This window comes from Crocodylus porosus, unplaced genomic scaffold, assembly GCF_001723895.1.
Source record: "Crocodylus porosus isolate Cpor-Errol unplaced genomic scaffold, CroPor_comp1, whole genome shotgun sequence".
Lineage (NCBI taxonomy): Eukaryota > Metazoa > Chordata > Crocodylia > Crocodylidae > Crocodylus > Crocodylus porosus.
Window position 1 is genome coordinate 1,781,659 of NW_017728945.1, and position 23,678 is coordinate 1,805,336.

At 59.8% G+C, this 23,678-nt stretch overlaps 1 protein-coding gene across 3 annotated transcripts; it reads right to left on the reverse strand.

Moving 5' to 3' along the window:
• Positions 1-5,366: 5,366 nt before the first annotated feature.
• On the reverse strand, positions 5,367-15,663 carry SMIM24 (small integral membrane protein 24). 3 transcript variants are annotated; one of them, XM_019550592.1, is made up of 4 exons: positions 14,946-15,663; positions 8,246-8,381; positions 6,969-7,007; positions 5,367-5,780 (listed from the first exon to the last, which is right to left on the reverse strand). In XM_019550592.1, exons 1-4 carry the CDS (start codon positions 15,058-15,060, stop codon positions 5,678-5,680), a joined length of 393 nt encoding a protein of 130 aa, XP_019406137.1. In that variant the 5' UTR covers positions 15,061-15,663; the 3' UTR covers positions 5,367-5,677. The 3 variants fall into 3 exon arrangements, with proteins under 3 accessions (XP_019406137.1, XP_019406139.1, XP_019406138.1); XM_019550594.1 differs by lacking the exon at positions 14,946-15,663 and adding an exon at positions 12,705-12,882 and having other exon boundaries at positions 5,368-5,780; XM_019550593.1 differs by having other exon boundaries at positions 5,377-5,771; positions 14,946-15,649.
• Between the last annotated feature and the right edge of the window lie 8,015 nt (positions 15,664-23,678).

Below are 23,678 nucleotides of genomic sequence, written 5' to 3' on the forward strand. Positions count from 1 at the left end.
GGGAGGGGCGGCCTGAGCCCCCTTGCGCTGTCCGTCTGCCCAGCTGGATTAGGGATCTGCGGCTTAGCAGGGATTACGGGCACTGACATGAAATACCCCAGCAGCCAGATGCCTGCACCCTCCAGAGTGACCCACTTTGGCGCTGCCAGGCTCAGGGCCTCTGCCACTGCACAGGGAAGGGACCAACATCGGGTGTGGGGGCAGGATCCTGGCCCAAAGGGACATGGGGCCCCCAGACTTCAGGAGGGGATGTACCCAGCCCCGACCCCGCCTGTCCTTGTGGCTGTGTCCGGGCCTGTGTTGTGCTGCCACGGGCATAGCCAGCAAGTGCCCTGCCGTGAGTCCCGCGTGACACTGCCGCTCAGGGTCCCACTGCCCCCGGACCCCTGGCAGGAGGCGCTGGGGCAGGCAGCGAGGATGCCTGGGGACTCTGGTCTCTGCTCTCCATGGGCTGGAAAGAGCCAAAAGCACTGGGGCCAGACACACACCAGTGTGAACCCCACCCAGGCCCGCCAGTGCCCCTCACTCCTGACCTGCAGCCCTTGGGCATCCCACGCTTGAGCGCCATTCACACAAACTGAGCTGATCTGCAACTTCCCACCCCCTCTGCTACTCAGGTGCTGGTGCCCTCCATCCCAACTCCAGCTGGAGGGGGGGCATCAGCTTCCCTGAGCCCTTGAGCAAGAGAAACCCCTGGGAGCTAGGCCTGCCTTACCTAGGTACCACCCAGGGCCAGGGCGCAGCAGCTGTCCCCCACATCTTCCCAGAGACCCCTCTGCCTTGGCTGAGCAGGGCCCCAATGCTCTCACTGGAGCAGCTCCCACTGATCAGACATCTTCCTGGAGGCCTAGGCCAGGTCTGGACCCTGGGCTCAGATCCAACAGCCAGCTGGCCCCTGTGGCCTCCGTCCTTGTGGGCGAGGTGGCCGGTAAGGGCTCAGATGGGCAGAAGTGGAGTGGCTTTTACTGGCGGAGGCTGCTACTCTGCTGGAGGCTGCGGTGCCAGTGAGGGGACATGTTTGGGTGACTCCTGCCCCCTGGCACAAGGATTAAGCTGAGTCCCTTGACACCCCTGCAAGCCCACTTGGTATTACTTTTATGCATGTTCCCCATGAAGGTGGCCCAGCCAGCACTGTGCAGGGGTCCCAAACAAAAGGTCCTGAGCCGCTGCCTGGGCACCAGCCCCTGGTCTGGCCCAGCCCCTCCCTGCTCTATGCCTGTGCTTGGTGGTTACCACTGGAGGCCTCTGTGATGCTCCTGGCCAAACCCACCCATCTCTGGGGCTCGCAGCAGGGAGGCAGGGCTGGGAGCAGCTGGCCCACAGGAGCTCTGGGGCAACAGATGGACTTGGGCTTCCTGCTGCTTTGGACTCCAAGGCAACTCCTGGCACCGCTCCCTGGGCACTGAGTCCCAGGGTGCTGGCTGCCCACCCTGCAGGACCCGGTCCCGTGGGGGTCTCAGAGCTCGGACACGTGCCTGGGCCTCACGCCAAAGGTTTGAACTGGGCTCTCCCTGCCAGGCCTATGCATTACCCCTGAGCTAAGCACAAGCACCCACCCAGGGGCCTGAGCCTGACTCTGATGCAGAGACAGGAGGGTGTCAGCTTCCCTGTCCCTAGTGCTGCCCTGGGCTCCTCTTGTGCTGTGGATCGGGTGGTGAAGCACCAGACATGTCCGTGCAGGGGCAAGGAGCCCGTGCTCCCCCAGGGCTGCGTCCCTGCTTCCGCGTCCTGCCAGATGGCATCTGTGGGTCAGGTCCCGGGTCACTTGTCTGATCCACTCAAGGGGCAGAACTGAGTGCCGGGACATGCAGGGCCAGGCTACGCTGGGCAGACCTGGGGTAGCAGCACAATGGAGGGTGCTCGGAGCACAGTGGCAGCGCTGGAAAGGCGCCACATACAGCAAATCCACTTTGGCCCATCGGGTGTGCATTTCAGCTGGAAGCCACTGGCTGGAGCTGCTCAGACTTTTCCAGGAGCCCCTGTCCCAGCAGCCCCGAGCCTCACCGTCCTCTCACCCTCCTGGGGGCAGAGCAGTGTTATGAGCCACCTTACGGCTGGGGAAACTGAGGCAGGAAGATTAACCCAAGGCCACACACGACCTCCACGGCAGAGCTACAGCTCCAGGCCTCAGCGATCCCCAGCCAGCCCTGGCACTGCAGACTCCGGCAGCCCTGGCATTGCACGCTTAGCCCATCAGCAGGGCAGGTACAAAGGCACCACAGAACAGCCGGCATCGATGTCCTGGGATCCTTCACTACACACTTCCCCACATCGTCCCCACTGGGCCCAACCAGCCCTTCTTCCATCTCAGCTTGTTTTCAAGTCAGCTCAGCCAAGGCCCAGAGCCGGCGCCTCGCTCTAGCCAGGGCTCTGCAGCCTGCGATGGATAGAAACACTCCCATTCATTTTAATTGAATACCATGGAGGCTTTTAGAGGCCTCCTGGCTGCAGGCTGAGATGCTGCCAGCTACAGGGGAGCTGGAGTCTCCATTATCATTATTTTATTATACAGGCAATAGGCCAAGTGGTTAGAGCCGGGGCACAGGGTGCCTGAGTTCTTCCCCATGGCTGCGGTGACCGGCCCTGGGGCTTACAGCTGGAGCAAGACTATTAACTTCTAGCCTGGGCTAGTGACTCCAGCAGGATGCCTGGGTTTTCTGCCCAGGGTTGCTACTGACTTGTGACAGGGAGCGAAACCATGAGGTGGGAGGGGAGGCTCTAGCTGGGGGCAGGAGAGGTCCCGGCTGGGCTGGGATGCTGCTCGCTGCCCCCAGCCCAAGCTGAGCCTGAAGCCTGGTTTGCCTTGATTTGGCTCACATCAAAGGAAGGGGCCTGGTGCCTCCTGGTGGGCAGCACGGTGCCCTGCACAGCTGGAGAGGGGCAGGGCAGGGCAGGGCAGGGCACGCTCCGCCAGGCCTGGAGCCCTGCGCTCCCGGGTCCAGCCCCCTTCCCAGAGCCCAGGATTTCAGTGCTGGGCACTGCCAGGCCCGTCACTTCCCCGCGAATGGGGAGCTCCCCTCACCAGCCCCTTACCCAGCCATGGGCTCCACAGGCAGCCGTAACCCACCCCTTGGAGGGCAGCAGCCAGCAACCTTTTCAAGCAATAGGATGGATCAACCCAGCTCCAGTCCAACATGGGCCAAGCAGCTTCCACAGCACGCCAGAAGCAGGGGGCTTCATCTGCACCCACGCCAGCCTAGGCAGCTGGAAGCTGTGCCCATGTCACCACTGCTTTCCCCAGCCCCTGACTCAGCTTGCAGTGGGTGGGAAACTGAGCCAGAGCCTCTGCTAGAAAGCCGGGGTAGGAGAGGGGAGCAGAAATGGAGAAGCAGGGGCAGCCTAGATGCCGCAGCTTGGCGAGGTTTGTGGGTAGCATGTCAAGGCCACAGCTGGAAGTTGTCCAGCCCTGGCGGGCATGAGCACAGGAAAAGCCCTGGGCTCCATGAGTCACATCCAGTGGCTTTGCAGGTCATATCTGGCCCGCAGGCTGCTGCTGCCCCCTGCACTAGGTACCTGGGGGAGGTGGGCGGGTAGAAGGAGGGTTATGGGAAAACAAGGGATGTACACCTACCCATCCAGCACTGCCCAGGGAGGGGGGTGGGGGGAAGGACCAGCAACGGCGGCTGCATGGAGCAAGCGCAACCACTGTGAGAGCTGCCGACAGCTTTGCACCAGCCTCCCCTGTTGCTCTCAGGCACCTCTGAGCCCAATGGCCTGGAGTGACCCATCAGCACTAGCCCAGGGCTGGGACCCCAAGCCGGTCAAAGCAGCCATCATCTCTCCTGGGTGTTCGTGCTCCTCTCTGGTCACAGTCGAAAGGGGGTGCCCAGCTCCTGGGATCCCAGTGCACAGGCAGACACAGAACCATGGTAGCAGTGTGGACAGGGCACCCTGTGCAGTGGCCCCTGTTCGACGTAAAGTGCTTTAGGCTAGCTGGGTGCTCCGGGGTCTCCCCATGGCGCTGCAAGCGTGTGAGCCCAGGGGCACCTCCACCTGCAAGCAGGAGCCCCATGTGGTGACAGCGCAGGAGCTCTGCACGCTGCCAGCCCCGCGCCCCAGCAACTGCAGAGCTCCAGTCAGGCCACTGAGCTCTGGTGCCAGGGCTGCAAAGGGGTGCTGGCCGGAGGAGGGGGTGGAAGCCCTGGCATGGTAGCCCCTGGTCAATCCATGGGGCAGTTCAAGCCATTCCAAGCGCGGGGCTCAGGCTCTCTGCAGAGCCAGGCAGCACTGCTGCACTCCCACCTTCAGGGCTGTGACCCCTTCTGCTCCCTACAGACCTCAGCTGACAGCGCTGCGGTACTTACGCTCGGGTCCCCGAGATCGGATGCTTGTCTCTGTGCCCGTGAGGGAAGAAGCTTTTATTCATCGCTCCTGCCAAGGCAGATTGGACACCAGAGCCCAAGTCTGCAGCAGCAGCCGAGGAAGACCCAGGGTCTGACTACTAGGCCCAGTGCTGCTCTCCTGCTCCCCGTCCCCACCCTCCCATCCCTGCTCTGCCAGGCTTTCCCCAAGGCGGGGGGTAGTTGCAGGGTCTCGCCCGCAGGTGGCACCCATCAGCCGTGTTTCCTAGAGAGGCTCTGCCCAACTGGGCAGGGAGGGGCAGCCTCCTGGGCCCTTCAAGGCCAGCAAGGGCAGGGGCTGTGGGGACTGGAGCACCTGTGTCCTGTCTTCCCAACAGCAGTTGCAGGCTCTGGAGAGGCAGTCTCAGCCTGTAGCAGCGCCAAGCCCAGCTACCTCCTGCAGGGGCTGGCCCTGACCAGTCCCCACTCTGCAGAGCCCCTGCACCCCTGCTCTGTAGGTGGGGGTCAGCGCTAGGGCCAGTTTGGGCTGTCCTGGGGAGAGCCGAACCCCCGAAAGCAGCCTCCGCAGGGCTGTTGTAGCCCCTCCGTGTGCAGCAGGTGATGCTGGGTTGGCACACAGTGCTAGATGCCACAGCGATCCTTGGCTCTGCCCCTCCTCAGGCCTGCACCCAGAGCCCGTTCCAGGTGGGCATGGAAATCCAGGCCAGGTCCTTCCCTGCTGCAACCCCAGGGACAAGGGGGACCCTCTGCCTGCCTGCTCAAAGCACAGGGATCTCCTGCTGCTGGCCACAGTAAAGTTTGGCCTGGATTTCTGCTCTCACTGGACAGGGTCCTAGGTGAGCACAGCACCTGTGCGTTGCAGGGGGACAGGAGTGTGGGCTGAGCTGTTCCTCCTCCCTTCCAGTCCTGGCCAGGGACTTGGGGCATGCACTGGGGGCCCCCGGGGTCATGTTTGGCTGTGTTTTGTCCCAGGGGAGTTGCCTCTGGGACCTCTCATGACCTGGTTGTTAGGTTAAGCCCCGGCCCACCACGGAGCTACAAGCCGCACTCAGTGATTCGAGGGAGGCCGCTACGACGTGAACTCCTGGGACATGTAATAAATGACGCCAGGCACAGCAGTGCAGGTCACAGGTTAATGCCCGGAGGCCCTGGGGGGCAGTGAGCAGAGAGCACTGGCATGGGGGAGATGTGATCCAGCAGCCTAGAGCAGCCTGTGGTGCTGTTGTAGCTGGGGGCAGTGGCACGTACAAGCAGGGTCTGACGCGGGCAGGAGACTCCTTGGGCCGAGCTAGGCAGCCAAGAGCTGACTGGTTTGTCTCAAAGCAGGTGTGTCCAGGGCAGATCAGTGCAGCAAGCTCCAGCGGGGCAGCGCACCCTCACAGAGAGGTGGTTTTGTTCGGCTTCACCCCTTCCTCCTGCTCCTCCGGCTGCTCCTGCAGCGCCTCGTTCTCGTAGCCATTGGGGGTGAGCCTGCCAGGACTAGGGAGAGACAGAGAGGACACAGCGTCACCGGGCAGCTCTGCGCAGGGACGGGGATGCCTCCAGAGCTGCGTCTACTCAGGCCCTGGCTTCATAAGGGGCATTTTTAACACATGCTCATTAATACGTTCATTAACACTTTTTCTATCTGGCTGGACACCAAAGGGTCTCCTGGCGAGCTGGCTGCCCTGGCTGCCTCTGGAGCTCCCCTTGACCGGCTCTGTAACAGCTCATCTGCACTGGTGCTTTCCCGTGTGTTACTTCACGTGTGTCACGGATGCCCCATGTTCCCTGTGGATGCAGCTGCCAGGCGTGAGCTGTGGAGGCAGGTGCAGCCCCTCACTCAGCAGCTGTGCAGGGGCTGCTGCACAGGGTCCTGGCCTCGGGGGTGTGACCCGCGGCTAAGAAAGCTGGTGGTGCAAGCCCATCTTTCAGGGCTCCACCCAACACAGCTGGGCTCTTGGAGGACTGCTGAGTCTCGTGGGTCTCTAGGTAAGCATTACAAGCCTAGGTGCTGCCCTGTGGTTGTATCTGAGTATTTGCGGTCTCTTTGTGCACTGAGAAGGCTAGGGTGCTGCCTGGGATGGGGGAGAACAGGGATCTGCAGCCCTCTCAGGGGCTGGGAGCCTGTGCGGGGGCTAGTGCTGCTGGCTGCCATGAAGTGCTTTGAGGTGGATGGCAGAAAAGCTCTAGGTGGGAGCTGGGTGCTCGTCTCACCGTGGTGTGGCTGGGACGTGGGCCTGGTGGCTTACAGGAAGGCAAGGGAACAGCACCCAGCTTTGCCACTCACTAAGCCACAGCTCCAAGTGCTGACTCCCTCCCTGCTTGCCACAGCCTCTCCAGGGCTCGTGCTGGGCATGTGCACCCCTCCTGCACTGCAACGTGGACTCCACAGTGCAGTGATCCAGCCTATAGGAAACCTGCTTATCTTTTGTTGTTGGGCAAATCGAGGCACAGAAAGATCAGGGACCTGTCCAAAGCCCTGCAGCAGAACCATAAGCATGGTCCCAGGCTCCTGGGCTGCCCCCTTGGCCAAGCTGATGGGAACAGCCAGGGAGCCTGTAGCTGCTCAGCTCTGCCCTCACAACAGCCAAGGGGCACAATGGAGCTGGAGGGATCCTGGTGCACTGGGCAGTGCCCTCAGAGTAGCCCCATGGGAGGGCCGCAGCCATAGAGGGGAGGCATTACCTGGCATCAGCCTGGTGTCCCTGGGTATCCTCCTCGTCCCTGGGAGAAAAGCAAGGAAGCAGAGAGTCAGCCAAGCTCTGCGGGGCTGTACACCCCAACCACAGGCTTTGGCTCAGGCACCAAACAGCCAGTACCCCTGACTCTGCAGAGCCTGGGAACAGCTCCAACAGAGACCTCCCGGAGGCTGCCAAGCAGAGCCCTCTGGAGAACCCGCGCGCCTGGGCTCCTCTCCTTGCTACCATCACCCAGGAGCAGGGGCAGATCCAGAAGGGATGCTGCTGGGGCATGGCCACATCCCCATTTCTCACCGTGCGGCAGGACCAGCAGCCGGGGACTTTTTTAAGTCCCCAAAGCAGGTAAAATATTCCCCTCCATGCTCAGAGACACGTCCCCTCTCCTTTCCCCAGTCTTCCCTGGCCTTCTCTGTCAGCCCAAGGCAAAGATGTAGGGAGGGGGAATGTGGCCACCACTGCTGCTGTCCCAGGCTGAGCCTGCCTCGTGCAGCCCAGCTGGAGCTGGGCAGAAGTGACTCTGGAGCTCTGCTGGCTCTGGGGATGGCAGTGACAGCAGCAAGTGGAGGGGGACAAGCCTCTGGGTAGGAGGCAAATTTCTACCTGCTTTGCGTAGCTAATATAGCCCCTGCCCACTGCTCCTGCAGCATGGTCTGACTGTCCTGGTTCAGCGGGGGGGAGGGGAAGGTAGGGAGGGGGTGCAGCTGCCCTGGAGCACCAGTCACTGCCTCCCCACCCCCCAGCCCTTCTCCCCGGCTTTGCAAAATCCTGCATCCACTTGTGCCGAGGAGGTCAGAGGCTAAAGTCTCTTTTGGGGCCCAGGATGATGCATTTATACAAGGGCATAGCCGTTTTCTGGAGCTGCCTGTTCCTGCACTGGCGCAGAGGTGTCACTGCTTTAAACACTGCCTGAGCCCCCAGTGCTCATACCACCCAGCTCCCCTTCAGCCAGGCAGGAACCGAAGCTATCTTCCCCTCTCAGCCCTCGGAGAGGAACCCAGGAGTCCTGGTTCCCATTTCCAGCCTGAGCCATATGCAAAGCATTTTTGTCTCTCCGTAAAAACTCTGTGCAAGCTCAGAGCAGTCAGCAGGGGCCTGCCTGCACCAGCTCTGCAGTGCAAGTCACTGTGAAAGCAGTGGCAAAGAGAAGGCAAATGGGGGACAGGGAAAGGAGCAGCACAAGAGGGTGCTCAGGACCAAGCAGGATAAGGCCACGTTAAAGGGGACAATCCCTTTGGCAGCCCAGGGGGACAGGCAAGAGCCCACCTGTGCTTCTTATAGCACAAGACTCTGTTGATGATCATCAGCAGGAAGACGATGAAGAGGAAGACCACGACGGCCGTCAGACCCACCAGCCAGGGCTGCAGCTCATGGGAGCCTGACGTAGTGCCCTTCACAGCCCCTGCCAAGCCAAAAGAAGAGGGGTCACTTCAGGAGAGGGCCCGATCCTCTCACAGGTATAGGGCCCACTGGCACTGGGGAGCTCCCTAGCCAGCCCCAGCATCGGGGCAGCCAGCCTCCAGTTCCAGCCACAAGCCTGAGCCCGGGCCTGGAGGGACCAGCCTTCCCCAAGACTGCTACTTGCCCCAGGTTCCCTCCAGCATCCCGGAGCTCCATGTGCTCCTGCCGGCCTGGCAGGTCCACCCCCAACACAGTCAGCTCCCTAAAGGCACTGGCAGAGTGCAGCAGGGAGGCCACCAGGCTAGTGCTGGGCTCGGGGGACTCCATAAAGCTCCCTGGGCAGGGACAGGGCAGTTCAGACCCTTGTGGGGGTGAGCACAGCCCCTACCCCAAGCTCAGGGAGGGGACACACACTGCCCTTTGGATTGGCCAGCCAGCCTCCCCACTATCCAGGGGTAGGTGATGGGCAAGAGCTTTCCCTGGGAGAAGGGAGTCATCCCAGAGACAAGGAGACCATGATCTGACTTTCACTGGAAGGGGTGCCTGTCACTAAAGGGGGAGAAGCTGGTCAGGCACAAGGGGGCTAGGGGGGTGGGGGGTGCTGGACCCACCCAGTCGGTCTCAGAGGAGCGGGCTGAAAGCCTCTTGCCGTGGTGCAGGGCATTTGGGCTGGGCTGGGCTGCTGGGGCCCTAGGGCACAGGTAGATGCCTTAGTCTCTGTGGGGGAAGGGGTACTGCCTGGCACAGCCCTGAGAGGGGGTCAGTCCCTGCCTTCGTTCCTGGCACTGTTTGGTGGTGCCAGTGCCCAGGGTTAACTCCTGCCTCCCCAAGCAGAGGGGTGATGCCTAGTTAGAAGCACATGACTCAGGACGGGAGATCCCTTTGCCCCCTGAAAGCAGCAGTTCAAACAGGGCTTGAGGTTTGCAGACAGGGTCCCTGGACCAGGTCATGGCCTCCCCCAGCAGCTGGAGCTACTGGGGCCCTGTAGGTCAGGACTTCAGCCAAGCCTTTCCTGGGGCTCGGGCACAGCACAGGGGGGCTGGGAGGGGCTGCAGTCAGACTCTCAGCTGTCTTGTGCCCCCAGCACTGGGAAGGGAGCTCTGCTGAGCAGCGTAGCGTGGTCCTCGAGGACAGGCAGACATGGCCAACCAGGAGCCCAGGGCTGGAGGACTTGGTGGTGCCTGGGAGTCACCCTTGGACATCTCTCCTTCCAGAAAAGACAGACTTTTTTTTCCAGCCTCAAAAACCCATTGAGACTCCTAGAGCATTTACCACCAGCCTTGACTTGATGCTCCCCTCTCAGAAGGGAGGAGATGGTCCCCACCCCACGGACTCAGGGTTCAGGACCAAACCTAGCGGGACAACTTCTGGCTCCACTGTCTGACTAGGACCAGCCTGGATTCACTGCCAAGAGCCCCTGGTTCCTGCTAGCCTCAGCAATGGCAGACTGGGGCCATACTGGACACTGGTTCCCCGGTGATTATTATCCACCAGGGGAATTTTTTCCAGCCTTGGCAGCCACAGGACTTAGCAAACCCGTCCAAAGGTGCATGGGGCTGGGCTCCAACACACACCAGAAGGGGATTGTCGTTAGCTGTACAAATAGCAATGCCCGTTGTAAAGGGCATGGATGTTCTCCAGCACTGCAGGCTCATAGGTCTTGGCTGCCCCTGCAAGGGAAGGGCAGATAAACCAACACAGATCTACCAGCCTGGACCTGACCAGGGCATTGTGTGTCTGTACCAACAGCCCGATGGTTACAGCACTCAGCACCCCCATGCTTGAGACTGTCCCCTCCCTGACTTAAAGCAAGGACTTCCACACAGGTCTCACGCAGCCCAGGAAAACTCTCCTCTTGTTGAAGCTCTTCCATGTTGCATACAGACTCAGACACGTAGGATAGCTTCACCAGGAGAGGTTGCACCCCTCACCCCTGCAACCAACCCTCACTCCCACCAGAACGGCCTGGTGGGGAGGATGTGATGCTGGGATGTGAGGCTGGTGTTCAGATCACCCACCCGATCAGCACGGACTGAAAATCAAACCTTTCCCTGTGCCACGCTGGAGGAGTAAGGGGCCATCCCCCGGCAGCAGAGAAGATTCAGGGTGTCATGGCCAGTATCAGGCAGTGTCTGATTTTTCAGGTCACTGCCAAGGCCCAAAAGCATCATCCAGAACGGCTCTGAGTCCAGCCCCAAGGAGAACTCTCCTAAGCAAGTCTCGCCAAGCTGAGGTGGCTTTGTGTTGGATGGAACGAACCAGCTTTTTGGGACAGGAGGGAAGTTTGAAATGAGATGTTTCAAACTGAGAAATTGTTTCCAGCCCCTAAAACAGGAAGTTCCACTTTTCCCGTTCTTTCTCTTACTTGCACAGTTTGGCTAAATGGAGACAGATCTGTCCAATGGCTGGGCATCATCACCGAAGCTGCACTTTTCAGCAAAAGTTTTCCTCCAAACTTGCTCCCCAGCTCTAGTCCCGACAAAGCCTGCAGAAGTGCCAGGACTGTGCAGGATACCAGAGGCCCTTCCCACCCACACCGTACCCCTCTATGCCCTGCAATGGGGGCTTTTAAGCCTTAGCTGCAGGGAGAGTTGGGACACTGCTGAGTCCCCAGCATCTGCCATGGCAAAGACCCTGCCACAAGCTGACCCCGATCCCACCCACCTGTTCAAGGTGCACACTGATGATGGTGACCAGGACAGGCAGGCGTGGGTGATGGTAAGCACTGGCCAGGGACTGAAGGAGCAAGACAGAATGATAAACATCACAGCTGCTTCCAGCTACAGCTCTTGGCCCCGAGCTGGGCCCTTGCCAGCAGTAGAGGAGCTACCTGGCCAGATGCCGCCTCTCACAGACAACAATGCCCAGCAGATGACAAGGTTCCTGTGGCACCAGGGACCAGTGCTGGGCATAAAAGCCAGCTTCCAGCTCTGCAATTCTGATCTGGCCAGGACAGGGTGGCTGCAGATACACGGCAAGCTGAACAAATGAGATCCAAAGCCATCTGTGTGTGGGGTAGAGGCTGCTGTCCCTCACCATGCAGCAAAGAGCCCTTGAGGAGGATGGAGACCTCTGTCATTCCAGAAGCATTAGCCATCATCCCACGCCACGCTGTATGCTCTCCCTTGACCGGGTCACTCTGCCCCATGATACCACCTGGCTGCTCGGGCAATGCCTCTATACAATTAGGAGGCAAGTTGGTACACTAGGACAGGGACCCAGAATGCATGGTAGGTCACCCAGATTGTATGGTCCCAAGCACAGCCCAGATGATGCTCCAAGCCTGCCTTGAGCAACGCTCTAGGCTACACTGGCACCAACAGGACTGAGCTGAACCGCCACAGGGGTCCTATGGGGTGGGACTGCCCCAAACTGTGTGCAACAGTAGTGCCACGACTGTTGCGTCTGCCCTGTAGAAGGAACCCAAGGAGCAGGAGCAGGAGCAGGGACCTATGGAGCCGGCAGAACTAAAGGGCAAGCAGTTGGAGCAATCCTACATCCTTGGCATGGTGGGTCACTCCACCGAAATCTGAGGCCCAGGGCCCACCAGGGAGGTCACAGCCAGCGCAACATCCTGTGTTACTTCTGTCCAACCTATGGCTGCCCCACCAACGTACTCATTGATGAGGACATGGCCTTTATGTCAGAGATCTACAAGGAGCCGTGTTCTCTGGACAGCAGCCGCAAGTTAAGGACAACAGCCTGCACCCGCCAGGTCGTGGCTACTGCAAACAACCCAGCCAGATGCCACCAACAGAGCTCTGCACCCGAACAGGGTGAAACCTGGCATCCTGCATCTTAGCATGGCCCAATCTGCTTCCACTGTGATTTGGTGCAAAACCAGACATTTTGCTTTTTCCTGTGAAACAGAACTGCTGGGACGCTTGGCTTGGGCCATAGAGATTTTGGCTGGATTTCCCGAATCTCATTGCAGAAGCTGTGGGGTGCATGCTGGTTTGTGGGCCCCCAGAGCAGAACTAGGGAGTGGGGCAGAGGGCACTGGGGGTGCTGGTCTTGGTGGGGGACAGGAGGGTCTCCTCCAGGTTCCCCCAACAGTCTGCAGGCTTGCCCTGCACAGCCAGCCGGGTCACTGTGAGCCTGTGAGCGGACTCCATCCCCAGGGGAACTTCCCAAGGGGGTTGGTGCTGGTCAGGACCCAGGTGTGGTATGGGCTGGCACCTGAGACCCCCTAAACCAACCCTGAGGTCCCGCACCCAACACTCCTCTTTTCCCTGTGCCCCCCCACCCCAAACACACACACACACACACACACACACACACACACCCCCCCGGTCTCAGGCAGGGAGTGGGGCACAGCCCCTACCGTCCTGGGCTTGCGAAGAGGAGGCGAGGAGCAACAGCAGGAGAGCAGCTTGCAGGGGGACCATGGTGCCTGGCTTGCTGAGCGCCTGCTGGGGGTGTGGTACTGCCTCTGTGCGGCAGCAGCAGGTGGACAGGGCTGCTCGCTCACTCGACACTGAACCTGAACTCAAAGGGCAGCGCTTCTTCCTGATAAGCTGCCCCCGCCCTGCACCGAAGGTTTCCCTGGGACAGCCCACCAGCCGGTTGTCCTGTTCAGGGGAGCCAATGCCAACACTGGTCTTAAAGGCACCAGGGCACCTACCTGTCTTTACCTCTTCGGAGGCGCTGACAGAGTGCGGCATGGGAAAAGAGGCACTTGCATGTTCCCTGCCAGCGCCGCGGGTTGCTACGACTTCAGTGTGGCACAACACAGGGCCCACTGTGTGAGCAAAAGATCCAGGCCAGAGCTCAGGGGCACCCATGCAGAGTATTCACCTGTGAGCTAAAGCTCCCAAGGATTTTCTGGGGCCTGTGTGTGTCTGAGGGAACCCGGCATCTGGCAGCCGCAGCGGAGATTCCCACCCCGGTCCGTGGCAGCCCGGACACTGCTTGCACACTGGGCTGAGCCATGGGATGGGCCATGCAGCGTCAGGAAGTAACTGGTCCTCCATGCTCAAGGCCTCTAGGGCAGTGCCCACAGGCAACCCAGCCAACACCACTGCAGCCAGCGGCATCCCAGTCTGCCTGCCCTCCCGGTTCTCTCCCCACCCCATCCACCTGCAGGGAGGCTGGGGGCAAGGAGAGCCAACAGCACTGCAGGAGTGGGTGCACTGGTCACAACTCTGCCTCTGGGCACCTCCCTGCAACCCCTCCCCATGGGTGCAATGTCATGTCCCCCCATTCTGGACACAGCAGCACTGGGCCATACCTGCCTCCCCTGCAGGTTCGGTGGACAGGCAGCTTCCTCCTCCTGCCTCTGGGCCAGTGGGGGTATGACCCAGCGCTGCTGTGTCCAGAATGGGGGGACAGATGCCTCCAGCTGGCCCTTCCCTGAGGAGCAAGGTGAAGGAGGACAGGGACTGCAGCCAGGGGGCTGTGCCGCAGCCTCCCCCCATGCAGTGGCCTGTGGCAGCGCTGGGCAAACGGGAGACAAGGCCTCTGCCCACAGTGCTCCTGTGCCCACGGCACCACCATTTTGCCAGACTGAGCTGAGCTCCCCCCAGCTGGTGCCAGCCTAGGTCAGGCATGATCTTCTCCAGCCTGGTCCAACAAACTGGTGCCTCTTCCAGTCCTGCCCGCAGGCCCTGGCCCTTAGTTTCAGCTGCAGCAGCAGCCCCTGCCTGTAGCTCTGGAGGCCCCTGGTAGAGCCCCTGCGCTGGCAGCCGGGGTGTCTGCGGGCACCAGGCTTGCTCCTGGCCAGGAGCTGCTGTTCTGTGGGCCTGGCTGCTGTCCTGGTAGCAGGAGCCTGGGGCCACTTCATGCTGGGAGAGTTTGTGCCAACCATAAACTGCTAACCATTAATGCCATTATCTGCAAGACCTTGGCCGATCAGTCCCAGCAGCAGGACTGGAGATCTGCCTCAGCAGAGGACATAAGGCACCCTGCGCCTACACTGGCAGCCAGGGACTGCACCCCCCGACTGCAGCTGGTGCCTGTGGGTTAGGATCGCACAGCGCCTCGGATGCCACGTGGCTAGGATTTCACAGGGCAGGAGCTGTGCGCCCTGCACGCCTTGGCTGTCACAGGAGCCCAGAGAGGCAGGCCATACTATTTTGCAAGGCCACCTGAGGCTCAGTGTAGTAATGTGCTGCATCAAGCAGACTGGGAGCTGGTAGCAGGATCAGGAACCGAGGCCCTGTCCCCAGCTCTAACCACTACACAAACTACCTGCCCAAAACAAGGGTCTGGCTCCCAGCCCCTCTAACCCACCGGACCCCAGACTTCTCCTGGAGCTAGACAGGCCTGGTGCCCAGCTCTCACTGCTTTAACCCACCAGACCCTACTCCTCCCACCGCAGAATATGGTTTGGGACCAGCGAGAGAAAGTTAGCTATGTTAGTCTGAGTCAGGCAGAAGGCATAGGAGAGTTGCACTTTTTAGACTAATTCAGGCGCATACGCTTTCATAAGCAGCCGCTCACTTCTGCAGGGAGCAGGTGTGCTAACAGAGAGAGAGAGTTAAACACAAAGGACAGGGAGAGGGATGAAGGAGAGGGCAGTGCTGAGAGGCAAAGGTGGACTGAAGAAGAAAACAAGGCAGTATACCTGTAGGGGCCATAAAAGTTGAACCAGGTAATATGCTAAAAATCCAGAGTCTGCCTTTAGACTGCACGTCACACACGCCAGCCTGCAGAGGATTTCTTGTTGTGCTGTTTTGCATTCATATTGGGTTTTAAAGTTTCCTGGTCAAAGAACAGCTACCTGAGGTCGGCGCTGGATGGTCCAGGGAGGTCACGGCGCGTGGCCACGGGCGTGCGTGTCTTTCTGCCACTGATGTCAGCTCAGTATCTGTGCTTTCTCTTGCATAAGGACTGCCCAGCTGTCCAGTGTACAACAGAAGCACTGCAAGCAGGTGATGGCCTATATGACATTGGCAGAGGTCATGTCTGGTCCAGTGATGACATAGTCTATGCTGATAAAGGGGCACAGCTGGCATCTGGGTCTATTGCAAGGCTGGTGCCTCAGTGAGAAGAGGAGTGAGGTGGTCTGTGGCTGCAGAGACACTGTTTGAGGTTCGGGGCTGCCTATACGCCCAGACAGGCTCATCTCCCATGGCTATCTTGAGATGGTCATCATTTTCTAGGCAGGGCTGGAGGTCCTTAACAGTGGGACTACTGGCAGGGTGCAGGAGAGGCTGGTCAAAGTCGGGGCAGGTTCTGAGCAACGATGAGCAGAGCAAGTGGGCCAGCTCCCCGCCTGGCCCCCGCTCCCCTTCTCCTGGCACGTGGGCCGTGCAGGCAGCCTGTCCCCTGGGCCCGAGAGCGGAGCTGGCATGCACGTGGGAAAACCAGAGCCCTCTCCCCTGAGGAAAGTGCCTGGCACCGTTCATGCCAGCTCTGCTCCCCTCAGCAACCAGCTCGCTGGAATTTGGACTTTAGCACAGTGGTTCAGGGCCTGAAGATGCCATGGAAACAGTCCCAGGGTGTCACTGGGAACAAACAGCCACTGCCTTCCAAGCGCAAGGCTCACGGGAGGTGATAACCCAGGGACCGCCAAGGCCCCGAGAGGCCCCTCTGAGCCCTGCTGTTCAGACACACCCTGGGCAGCCTCTCGAGGGACCCACGTGGCAGGGGACTGTGGAAAAAGAGCCCAGCCTGCCCCGAGCCAGGGGAGATCTGGCTCCAGCCTTTCCCTCTCTGATGCCCAAGAATAGTTCCCGGGGGGGGGCAGCAGAAGGAGGGCGCACGGCCAGCCTGCCAGCAACTCCCGGGGTGTGCGACAGCCCTGTGCTGCCCCTCAAATGGGGGAAGTGCCTAAGGTCACAGGGCCAAAGGAGAGACATAGGGGCAAGGGAAGCCCCTTGTTAGTGGGTACCAGCAGCAAACACACCTACAGGTAGCCCCAGACAGACAGCCCCAGGCAACCTTGTCAAGTGTGCATGTGCCTGAGCCCTTCGTAGGTGCAAGCGTGTGCATGCCGTTGTAGGCAGGGTGTGTGGGGGCGGGATTGGGCATGCGTGGGTAGGGTGGCGCCTGCTCCAGTCCACCTGCCTTGCCCCCGCACAGCAGCAGCAGTGCTTTCCACCCGTCTGCCTGGCACACCATGCCACTGACTTGGGTGGGGAGGTGGGGGGCAGCATACAAGTTCTCTCAGAGTGCCATTTTCCCTAAGGCCCGCTCTGAAGGCAGACGTGAGCATTTGCCATCACATGGCATGGCAGGAGTGGCACAGGGGGAGAACACCCTTGCTAGGGAGTGCACAGCAAAGCGCTTTGTCTGGGAGCATGCCAGCATGTGGTCAGGAACCTCAGCCTCCTTATCTTGGACCCGCACTCACCCTCAGCTTCCTCGGCAGAAGAATCACAGGGCTGCGCTGCAGCTGAAGCGGTTTATTTTGGTGCCCACCAGGCCCTGGGGGGTATTACAGTGAGTGGCGTGGAAGGAAGGACCCAGGCCCTGGAGGACAACAGCTCCTGAGCCACAACTGCCCCCTCAGCATCCAAAACTGACCCTAAGAAGCCCCTCAAGGCCCAGCCCCTCCTGACTGCTGAGGGAGAGCCAAGGCTGGATTTGCTGGTACCTCCTGCTCTGATGCAAAAGCAAAGGGGCCTGGTACTCGGGGTCTGGTTCAGATGACTCCAAAAATCAAGCATTTGCAATGCTCGCAAGACTCCCAGGGTAGTGGAAGTGCAATGGGACACCTGCCTGCTGGGGCCAGACTTCCCCAGGGTGGGGAGGCACTGCACAGAGAGTCACGCCAACAGCCCTTATCACACAGCAGAACCAGACCCCAACCTGCACTTGGCTGCAGGGCCCCCTGCCACCTCACCCAAGCCCCCTTGCTCCCCAGCACTGCCAGAGCCAGGCAGCAAATGTCTCCCATCCAAGGGTCTGCAGGAGGGAGCAGGAGCAGAACGGGCCTCGGCAGAGGGGAAGGGGATAGACTCCTTTGCAGTGGAGCCCAGTGTAGTGCCCTGTCTATGGTCACAGCTGACTTTGGCGCAGGGGGTAAAAGGCCCCTGGGGCCTGTGCTTTGTCAAAGAAATGTCCTCCCTGCCATGGCCCCTCACCACCAGCTGGGAACAGGTTGAGGGATTCCAAGTTTCTTAAAAGAAAATATCTAAGGGTGGTAGTACGGGGCAGGGCACACAATTAGCTTCTGCTGGGTCAACACACAGGAAGGAGCCAGGAAAAGCCTCCAAAAACCAGTTCAGATTCTTCCTGGCCTGTGCAGAGGCCTGCCACGGGACTAGGCATGCCCACCATATTCCCTCCTGCACTGCACGGGGGCAAGGAGCTGGCAGCAGGGCTGTCTGCAGCGCAGCCTTGACCCAGGCTTAGGGCCCCAGCTGGAAGGGAACCAGACCGTGCCAGGCCTGCGGGGAGGAGTCTGTATCCACCAAGAGGGCTGGAGCTGGGGCTCCAATTCCCCTGTGAGGCTTGGGAGGGCAGCTACCCCCAGCAGAGACCCCTCATCCCCCAAGAGACTCCCTGGGGAATGGGACAGGAACATCCAACCTCCCTCCCCAGCTCCCCTTCAGGCTGGTCGCTGTTGGGAGATGAGGGAGAGCTTCACGGAAAGGCGCGGGGCAAGGACAACTCAGTGCCTAGCAGAGTTTGAGGCCTGGCTCCTATCACACCGAGGGCACAATCCTTCTCTCAGGTGGAGCGATGCAGGCAGGCAGTGGGTGCCCATCTACAGGCTGGGTCTGGCTCCATCCAGCCGTACCGCAGTGCTCAGCAGGAGGGGTCACTGCAGGGCTATTGGCACAGGCAGGAGTGGGGCCCTTGGATGACAGCCTCAGCCCCCACACAGGGAAGGAGGAGGAAGAGACTACCTGGATGCTCAGGTCCAACTGCCCAAAAGCTCTGGGTGGGCCTAGAGCTGCAGACAGCCTCCCTTTACCAGGCTGAGCCCAAGCTGCAGAGCCAAAGAGCCCAGACCCAGGGCAGGCGGCTGAAACCTGGAGCAGAGCGGTCCAGTGCCTGCAGTGACAGGCCTCCCCTGCTCCCCCGCAATCTGCCGCCCCAGCGCCAGCCCACGTCTAGAAGAACCTCTTCTGGCGAGAGTCCGCGAAGGAGATGGACCCGCGTGGGGCTGCGAGGGGCTGCACGGGGGCGTCTTCCATGCCAGGCAGCAGGCCAGCGACCTTGCCAACTTGGTTGTCATCCACCACCACAGCGATCTCATCTGGCCACGCTTCATCTTCCAAGACTGCATCTACCAGATTCAGCTCATGGACCCCTTTCTCCTCCTCTGCCTTAGGCCCAAATGCCCAGTCTGAAATATAGGAGAGTTGGATGAGAAGGGGGCAGGGGCTTCCCCTCCCCTGTGCCAGGGTACGTGTAAGCAGGGGCCTCTGCCTGGCTTGGAAACAGCCTGCAGCCTTGCTGGGCCACTGGCAGCTGGACCCAGGACAGGTGCAAGGTCTACGACAGGCCAAGAATCTGGTCAGTTCAGGAGGGATCCCTACCTCCACACCCAGAGCCTGTGCAGAGGAGTTTTTACAGCTGGATGTGCCATCTTCCAGCTGAGAGAGAGGAATGAGGCACCAAGCCACGCTATTTTTAAAGGCTCAAGGGACCCATCCTACCAGTGGGGTGGTTATCCAGGAGCTGCTATCCAAACCCACCTGAAAACCACAGCAAATGTTGTTTCCTCAGCCAGCCACAGCCTCCCTCCCAGGTCCTGACCTACCCCATCACCGAGTGTTACTGTGTGCTGTTGCGTTCCACTCCAGAACTGGTTGCATTTCAGTGGAAAAGGCACCAGTGGCATAATTAAGTGTGGACAAGAGCTCCGGGCACCAACTTAGAGGTGGCATCAAAATGACAGTCGTGGGAGAGCTCCACTGCATCAGCGGGCTGTGTGCCAGAAGCTCATGCCAAGGCAGCATCACCCGCATAAAGCAGGGTATGATTTTCCAGCTGCATTGCCTGCCCAGGGTGCCAAAACTCCTAGTTATGCCTCTGTAGGGCACTATCCATACAGAGCTGGGGGCTGCGGTGATGTCAGCAACAGGGAAAGGGGCTGGGATCAGTATAGTACTAGATCTATTAGATCCCAGCCCCTCCCCTCCCCCCCTTCTTTACAATTACTCTCTGGCAAAAATCAATTAGAGCTCACTGAGAATTTTTTGACCAAACAGGTTTTCATTAGAAAACGACGATGCCCCAAACCCCAAATATTGTGGGAACAGCCCAGTTTGGGGAGGAACCTGGCTTGGGAAAAGCTCCCCAGGTCCCAGGCTGGAATTTCTGTTCAAGGCAGGGACTCCCTCCCCTGACCCCTGGCACACACCCAGAGGCGCAGCCCTGGGATCCAGGTGCTCACCTGGGTGTGGGAGATGGACAGGAGTCCTGGCCCACTCTGCTCTCCACCCCCAGCCCTGTAAGACTCTGTGAAAGGTCTCAGGCTTGTCCTGGTGCAAACTCAGAAAAATGGGGAAAGCTCAGAAGTTTTCCTGGGACTGGCAAACCACTCCCCAAGCATTTCCAGGCCAGTCCTGTCCTCTGAGACCCCAAATCGCTACACGGAGCCACTGCCTGCTGGTCCATGTCTGCTCTTGACCCTGAGCCTCCCCCTCCACCAGGACCCATGTGCTGCACACAGAATCCCCAGCCACATCCCCAGAGCCACCTGCAGTGCAGTCTCCCAAGGACACTCACCAGCAAAGTCATGCACCAGGTCCTTGATGAGGTGGCCCACAATGGCATATGCGACAACCACCACGATCAGCGCGGCCATCAGCAGGTACACGACGTAGCGGGGCAGGCGGATGGTGTCCAGGGCAGGGGGCCGGTATTCCACGTACAGCACCCCATCCTCCTCCTCCTCTGGGGCATACTGCAGCAGGCGCCGTGAGCCCAGCACACCGTCGGCTGTGCCATTGCTGGGGTCCAGGCTCCTGCTGCCAGCCAAAAAGGCATCTACCAGCAGGGCAGAACGAGCCATTCCTGACCCCTGCCTGGCTTGGTTCGACTTCTTCTCGTCTTCGCAGCCCTCCGAGATGGCCCCTGCCTTTTGCTGTTGCCAACAGCACAAATGGGCCCCTACGCCCTAGGTCCTGCTGGCCAGAGGAACAGCCCAGTCAGCCCACTAGCCAGCCAGCAGCTCCGCACGAGGTCTCAGTAGGTGAGTCCAGGAGACCAGGCAGGGTGAGAACAAACGTCCCTACAGCTGGAGAGATGTGGGGAGTGGGGCGTCGAATAGCACAGTGGTAGTGGCAGATTGAGGGGGACAGCGCCCTGCTAGTTCAGTGGTGACTCCTCAGGACTGTCCGGTGCATGGGGGTCCCCCTCCGCCTGCCCCCAGCATCAGCTCAGCACACCCCACGCAAACAGGAGCAAAGCTGGAGCCAGGCAAAGTTCCCTTGGTGATTGAGGTCTGCCGTGCCATGCACAGCAAGGAGAGGAATTCATCTGGATGCCAGCAGCTCACTCGGGGGCTCTTCCAAGTGTTCCTCCACCCACAGGCACGCAGGAGAGGGGTGGCCTTCGCGCCAGGACAGGCCAAAGGCTGAGCAAGGGGGCAGCCTGTGCCCCTGCCCAGACTGCACCAGGAGGGAGCAGGGTGCTGCCCTCCAGCCACCCTCCAGCAGGCAGCACTCAGCAATAAAAAGACAATAATGCAGCTGCCAGGATGAGCTTAACTCCAGCTAATCCACCGCTGGATCCCAGCCAGCCCGTGGGGGAGTCGGCTGCCCCCGGCCTTCACACTTTGCCTCTGCCGCAATGAGAGAGGAAGGGCAGGATCAAGCCAGGATCCCAACCTGTCTCATGCACAACTGAATCCTGGGGTGCCAGCTCCCTTGCAGATTGGTGCCCACAGGAGTAGCCCACCAGGGCACAGAGCAACAGGCTCTGCCAAGCTCTCTGGCAGCAGGTACGCCTGCCCAGCTCCTTCCACCCGAACTGCAGAGACCCAGCAAGGGACCCGCTGCTGCTGTTGCTTTGTGGGCATACCTGGTTCACTGCAACAAAGCCCTGGGCACTGGAGAAAATCCCAAGTTTGGGAATTGGGGTGGGGCAAGAAAAGGAAGCTTTTCCTGACTGCTTCCCCAAGCTAGTCTAAATCCGTCACCTGGGCCCTGAATCTCTGGAGCAGATGGTGTGAAATCCAGCCAGGGACGCACTCGGACCCAAGGCAAGAGGATTGCCATCTATTTTTGACACAGGGCTGACGGAGGGCAGGGGTGGGGGGCAGGACGAGGGACTCCACGAGGGCAGGGCAAGGCAGCTCTGGGACAGTCACACCTGCCAGGAAAAAAGGCTTGTGCACTCAGAAGAGCAGAGTGCAGGGTCAGAGCTGAGCTGGTTTCTTGCTGGTGCCAAGGAGCATGCTTCCCTGTTGGTGTGGGAGAGACACCCTCTGTCCTTCCTGTCATCCCTTTTGCCCCCATTTCCCTGCTCCTAGATTGAAACAAAGAGTATTAAATAAGCAAAGGGGAAAAAAAAAGCGAAGATGGTCCTGATTGGGGAGGGGAGAAGTGCAGTTTCCTGGCAAGCGCGCAGTCATCTCATTCGGCTGTAGATCTCATGTGAATTCTGCAGCTGAAATTGGCTGGAGCAGGGGCTTTTCTCACCACCCTCCTTGTGGGAAGAACAAGTGGGGGTGGATTTCATGAAGACCTCTCCTGTCTGGCCCTGGCTGCCCCTCTGGGGCCGACACATTTGCCAGCACAGCACATTTGCCAGCACACGGCAATGCCGCCCAGCCAACATTCCCAGGGGAGTCCAGGCTGCTATGAATCGCCCAAACTGGAGAAGACAGCCAGCCAGGGGTGTGAGCCTTCCAGCTCACCTGAAATGACACTAGCTCTAGGTGTTTGTGAAGCAGCGTTTGCCAAGAGCCAGTGTGTAGGCTGTCAGCTAAGCCCTAAGCACAGCAGGGACTTTGCAGCTCAGGGGTTGCACCAGCTTCTCTTCTAGCGCTTCGTATCTCCACATTTGGACTTCACGCCACACTGGAAGTCAAGGGGTGCAGGATTTCTGAGTACTGGTCTAAGATGCACTCCTGTCTCAACTCCCCCGTCTCCCCAGCACAGGCCATGGGAGGCAGCAAGGCCCAGGACCAGATTTGCACATCTGAGTTGTCTTGGCCCTGTGGCTGTCACAGAGCTCCTGCATGCCACCCACCTGCATGCCAGCCCCCGAAGAATGACAGGCACTGGAGACTTGCACCTCCCTCCCCCGCAATGAGGGGGACACCAGAGCTGGACACAGAACGTAGTGGCTGCTCCCAGGAGAATGGCTGGAGAAGTATCAGCAGGTTTATGCACTAAGCGGATTGAGGATGAAGGGAGAATGAATCATAAATGGCTTTTGCCAAGTGAAAAGCATCTGTGAATAAAATGAACACAGCTGCTGCCTTGTGCCCCCTGCCCCCGAGCTGAGAACTGCAGTGCCAGGGCCTAGCACTGGGGTAGCCCAGACAGACAAGCCCAGGAAGCCCATCCTGAGCTGTCTTACCCTAGGCCACGTTGCAGCTGACTCCGAGCACACAGTTAGTGCTGAAATCAGGGCTTCCCCATAGGACGACACAAGTGTTTGAGGGCAGTTTGAGGGGGGAGGCAGGTTTGTCATGGGATTCAACTAGTTCTGTATTCTGGATTAAACCACCTGCTTGGAGCCCTGCTCCCAGCTGCCCTGCACTTGGGGATGCCACTTTGTAGCCTCCACTGCTGACTCTAGCTCCACACAGGCCTTTACTCTGGATTTCATCACAGCCCTGGCTCTCTCCATCATGTCTGCACTGCCCTATGCCCCCCCACTGCCCTGGGCCAAGGTCCTCCACCCAAGCACATTTAAGTGCCAAGCACCCCCCGAGCTAACATACCACTTGGCCCATAGCCCCTTCTCTCTGTTCATGCACTAGGACCCCCTCCCCTGACCTCATATGGGTCACATAGGAAACTGAGACAGTGTTTCTCAGCAGCTGTCTGTAAAGCAGCCAGTGCCATAAGGCCCCACTCAGGGAGGGAAGCTGGAGCACCACAGCACGCTCAGGGCGCGAGGATGGCAGGCTGAACTGGGTGAGAATTGGGCTCCTCTCAGTCCCATTCTAAGGCAGTGGTTCTTGACCATGAGTGGCGGAGACGCTGCAACAGCAAGCATGTACACACCCAATCCCTACTGCTCTTGGCTCCCTACACTGCAGCACAGGAAGGAAAAAGCCCCTCAGGTCAGCAAACAGGTGGGCTAAGGGCCCCTGACATTCCTGTGTCACTTGTGATCTGGAGCTAGTGCACATGGAAGTGGCTCAAGCACCACTGCCAGTGAAGACCACACCAGCCATGGGCAGGGGCAGTGGGCTGAAAAACACCAATCCAAGGAACCC

Excerpts from the sequence above, each read along its gene's own strand:
- SMIM24 (XM_019550592.1), bottom strand. The coding sequence starts at position 15,060 with ATGCAAAACAGCACAACAAGAAATCCTCTGCAGGCTGGCGTGTGTGAC. Across the intron at positions 8,382-14,945 it reads AACTTTTATGGCCCCTACAG|GGGCTGTGAAGGGCACTACG; the intron begins GTATACTGCCTT and ends TTGGCTTGGCAG. Across the intron at positions 7,008-8,245 it reads TTGTGCTATAAGAAGCACAG|GGACGAGGAGGATACCCAGG; the intron begins GTGGGCTCTTGC and ends CTTTTCTCCCAG.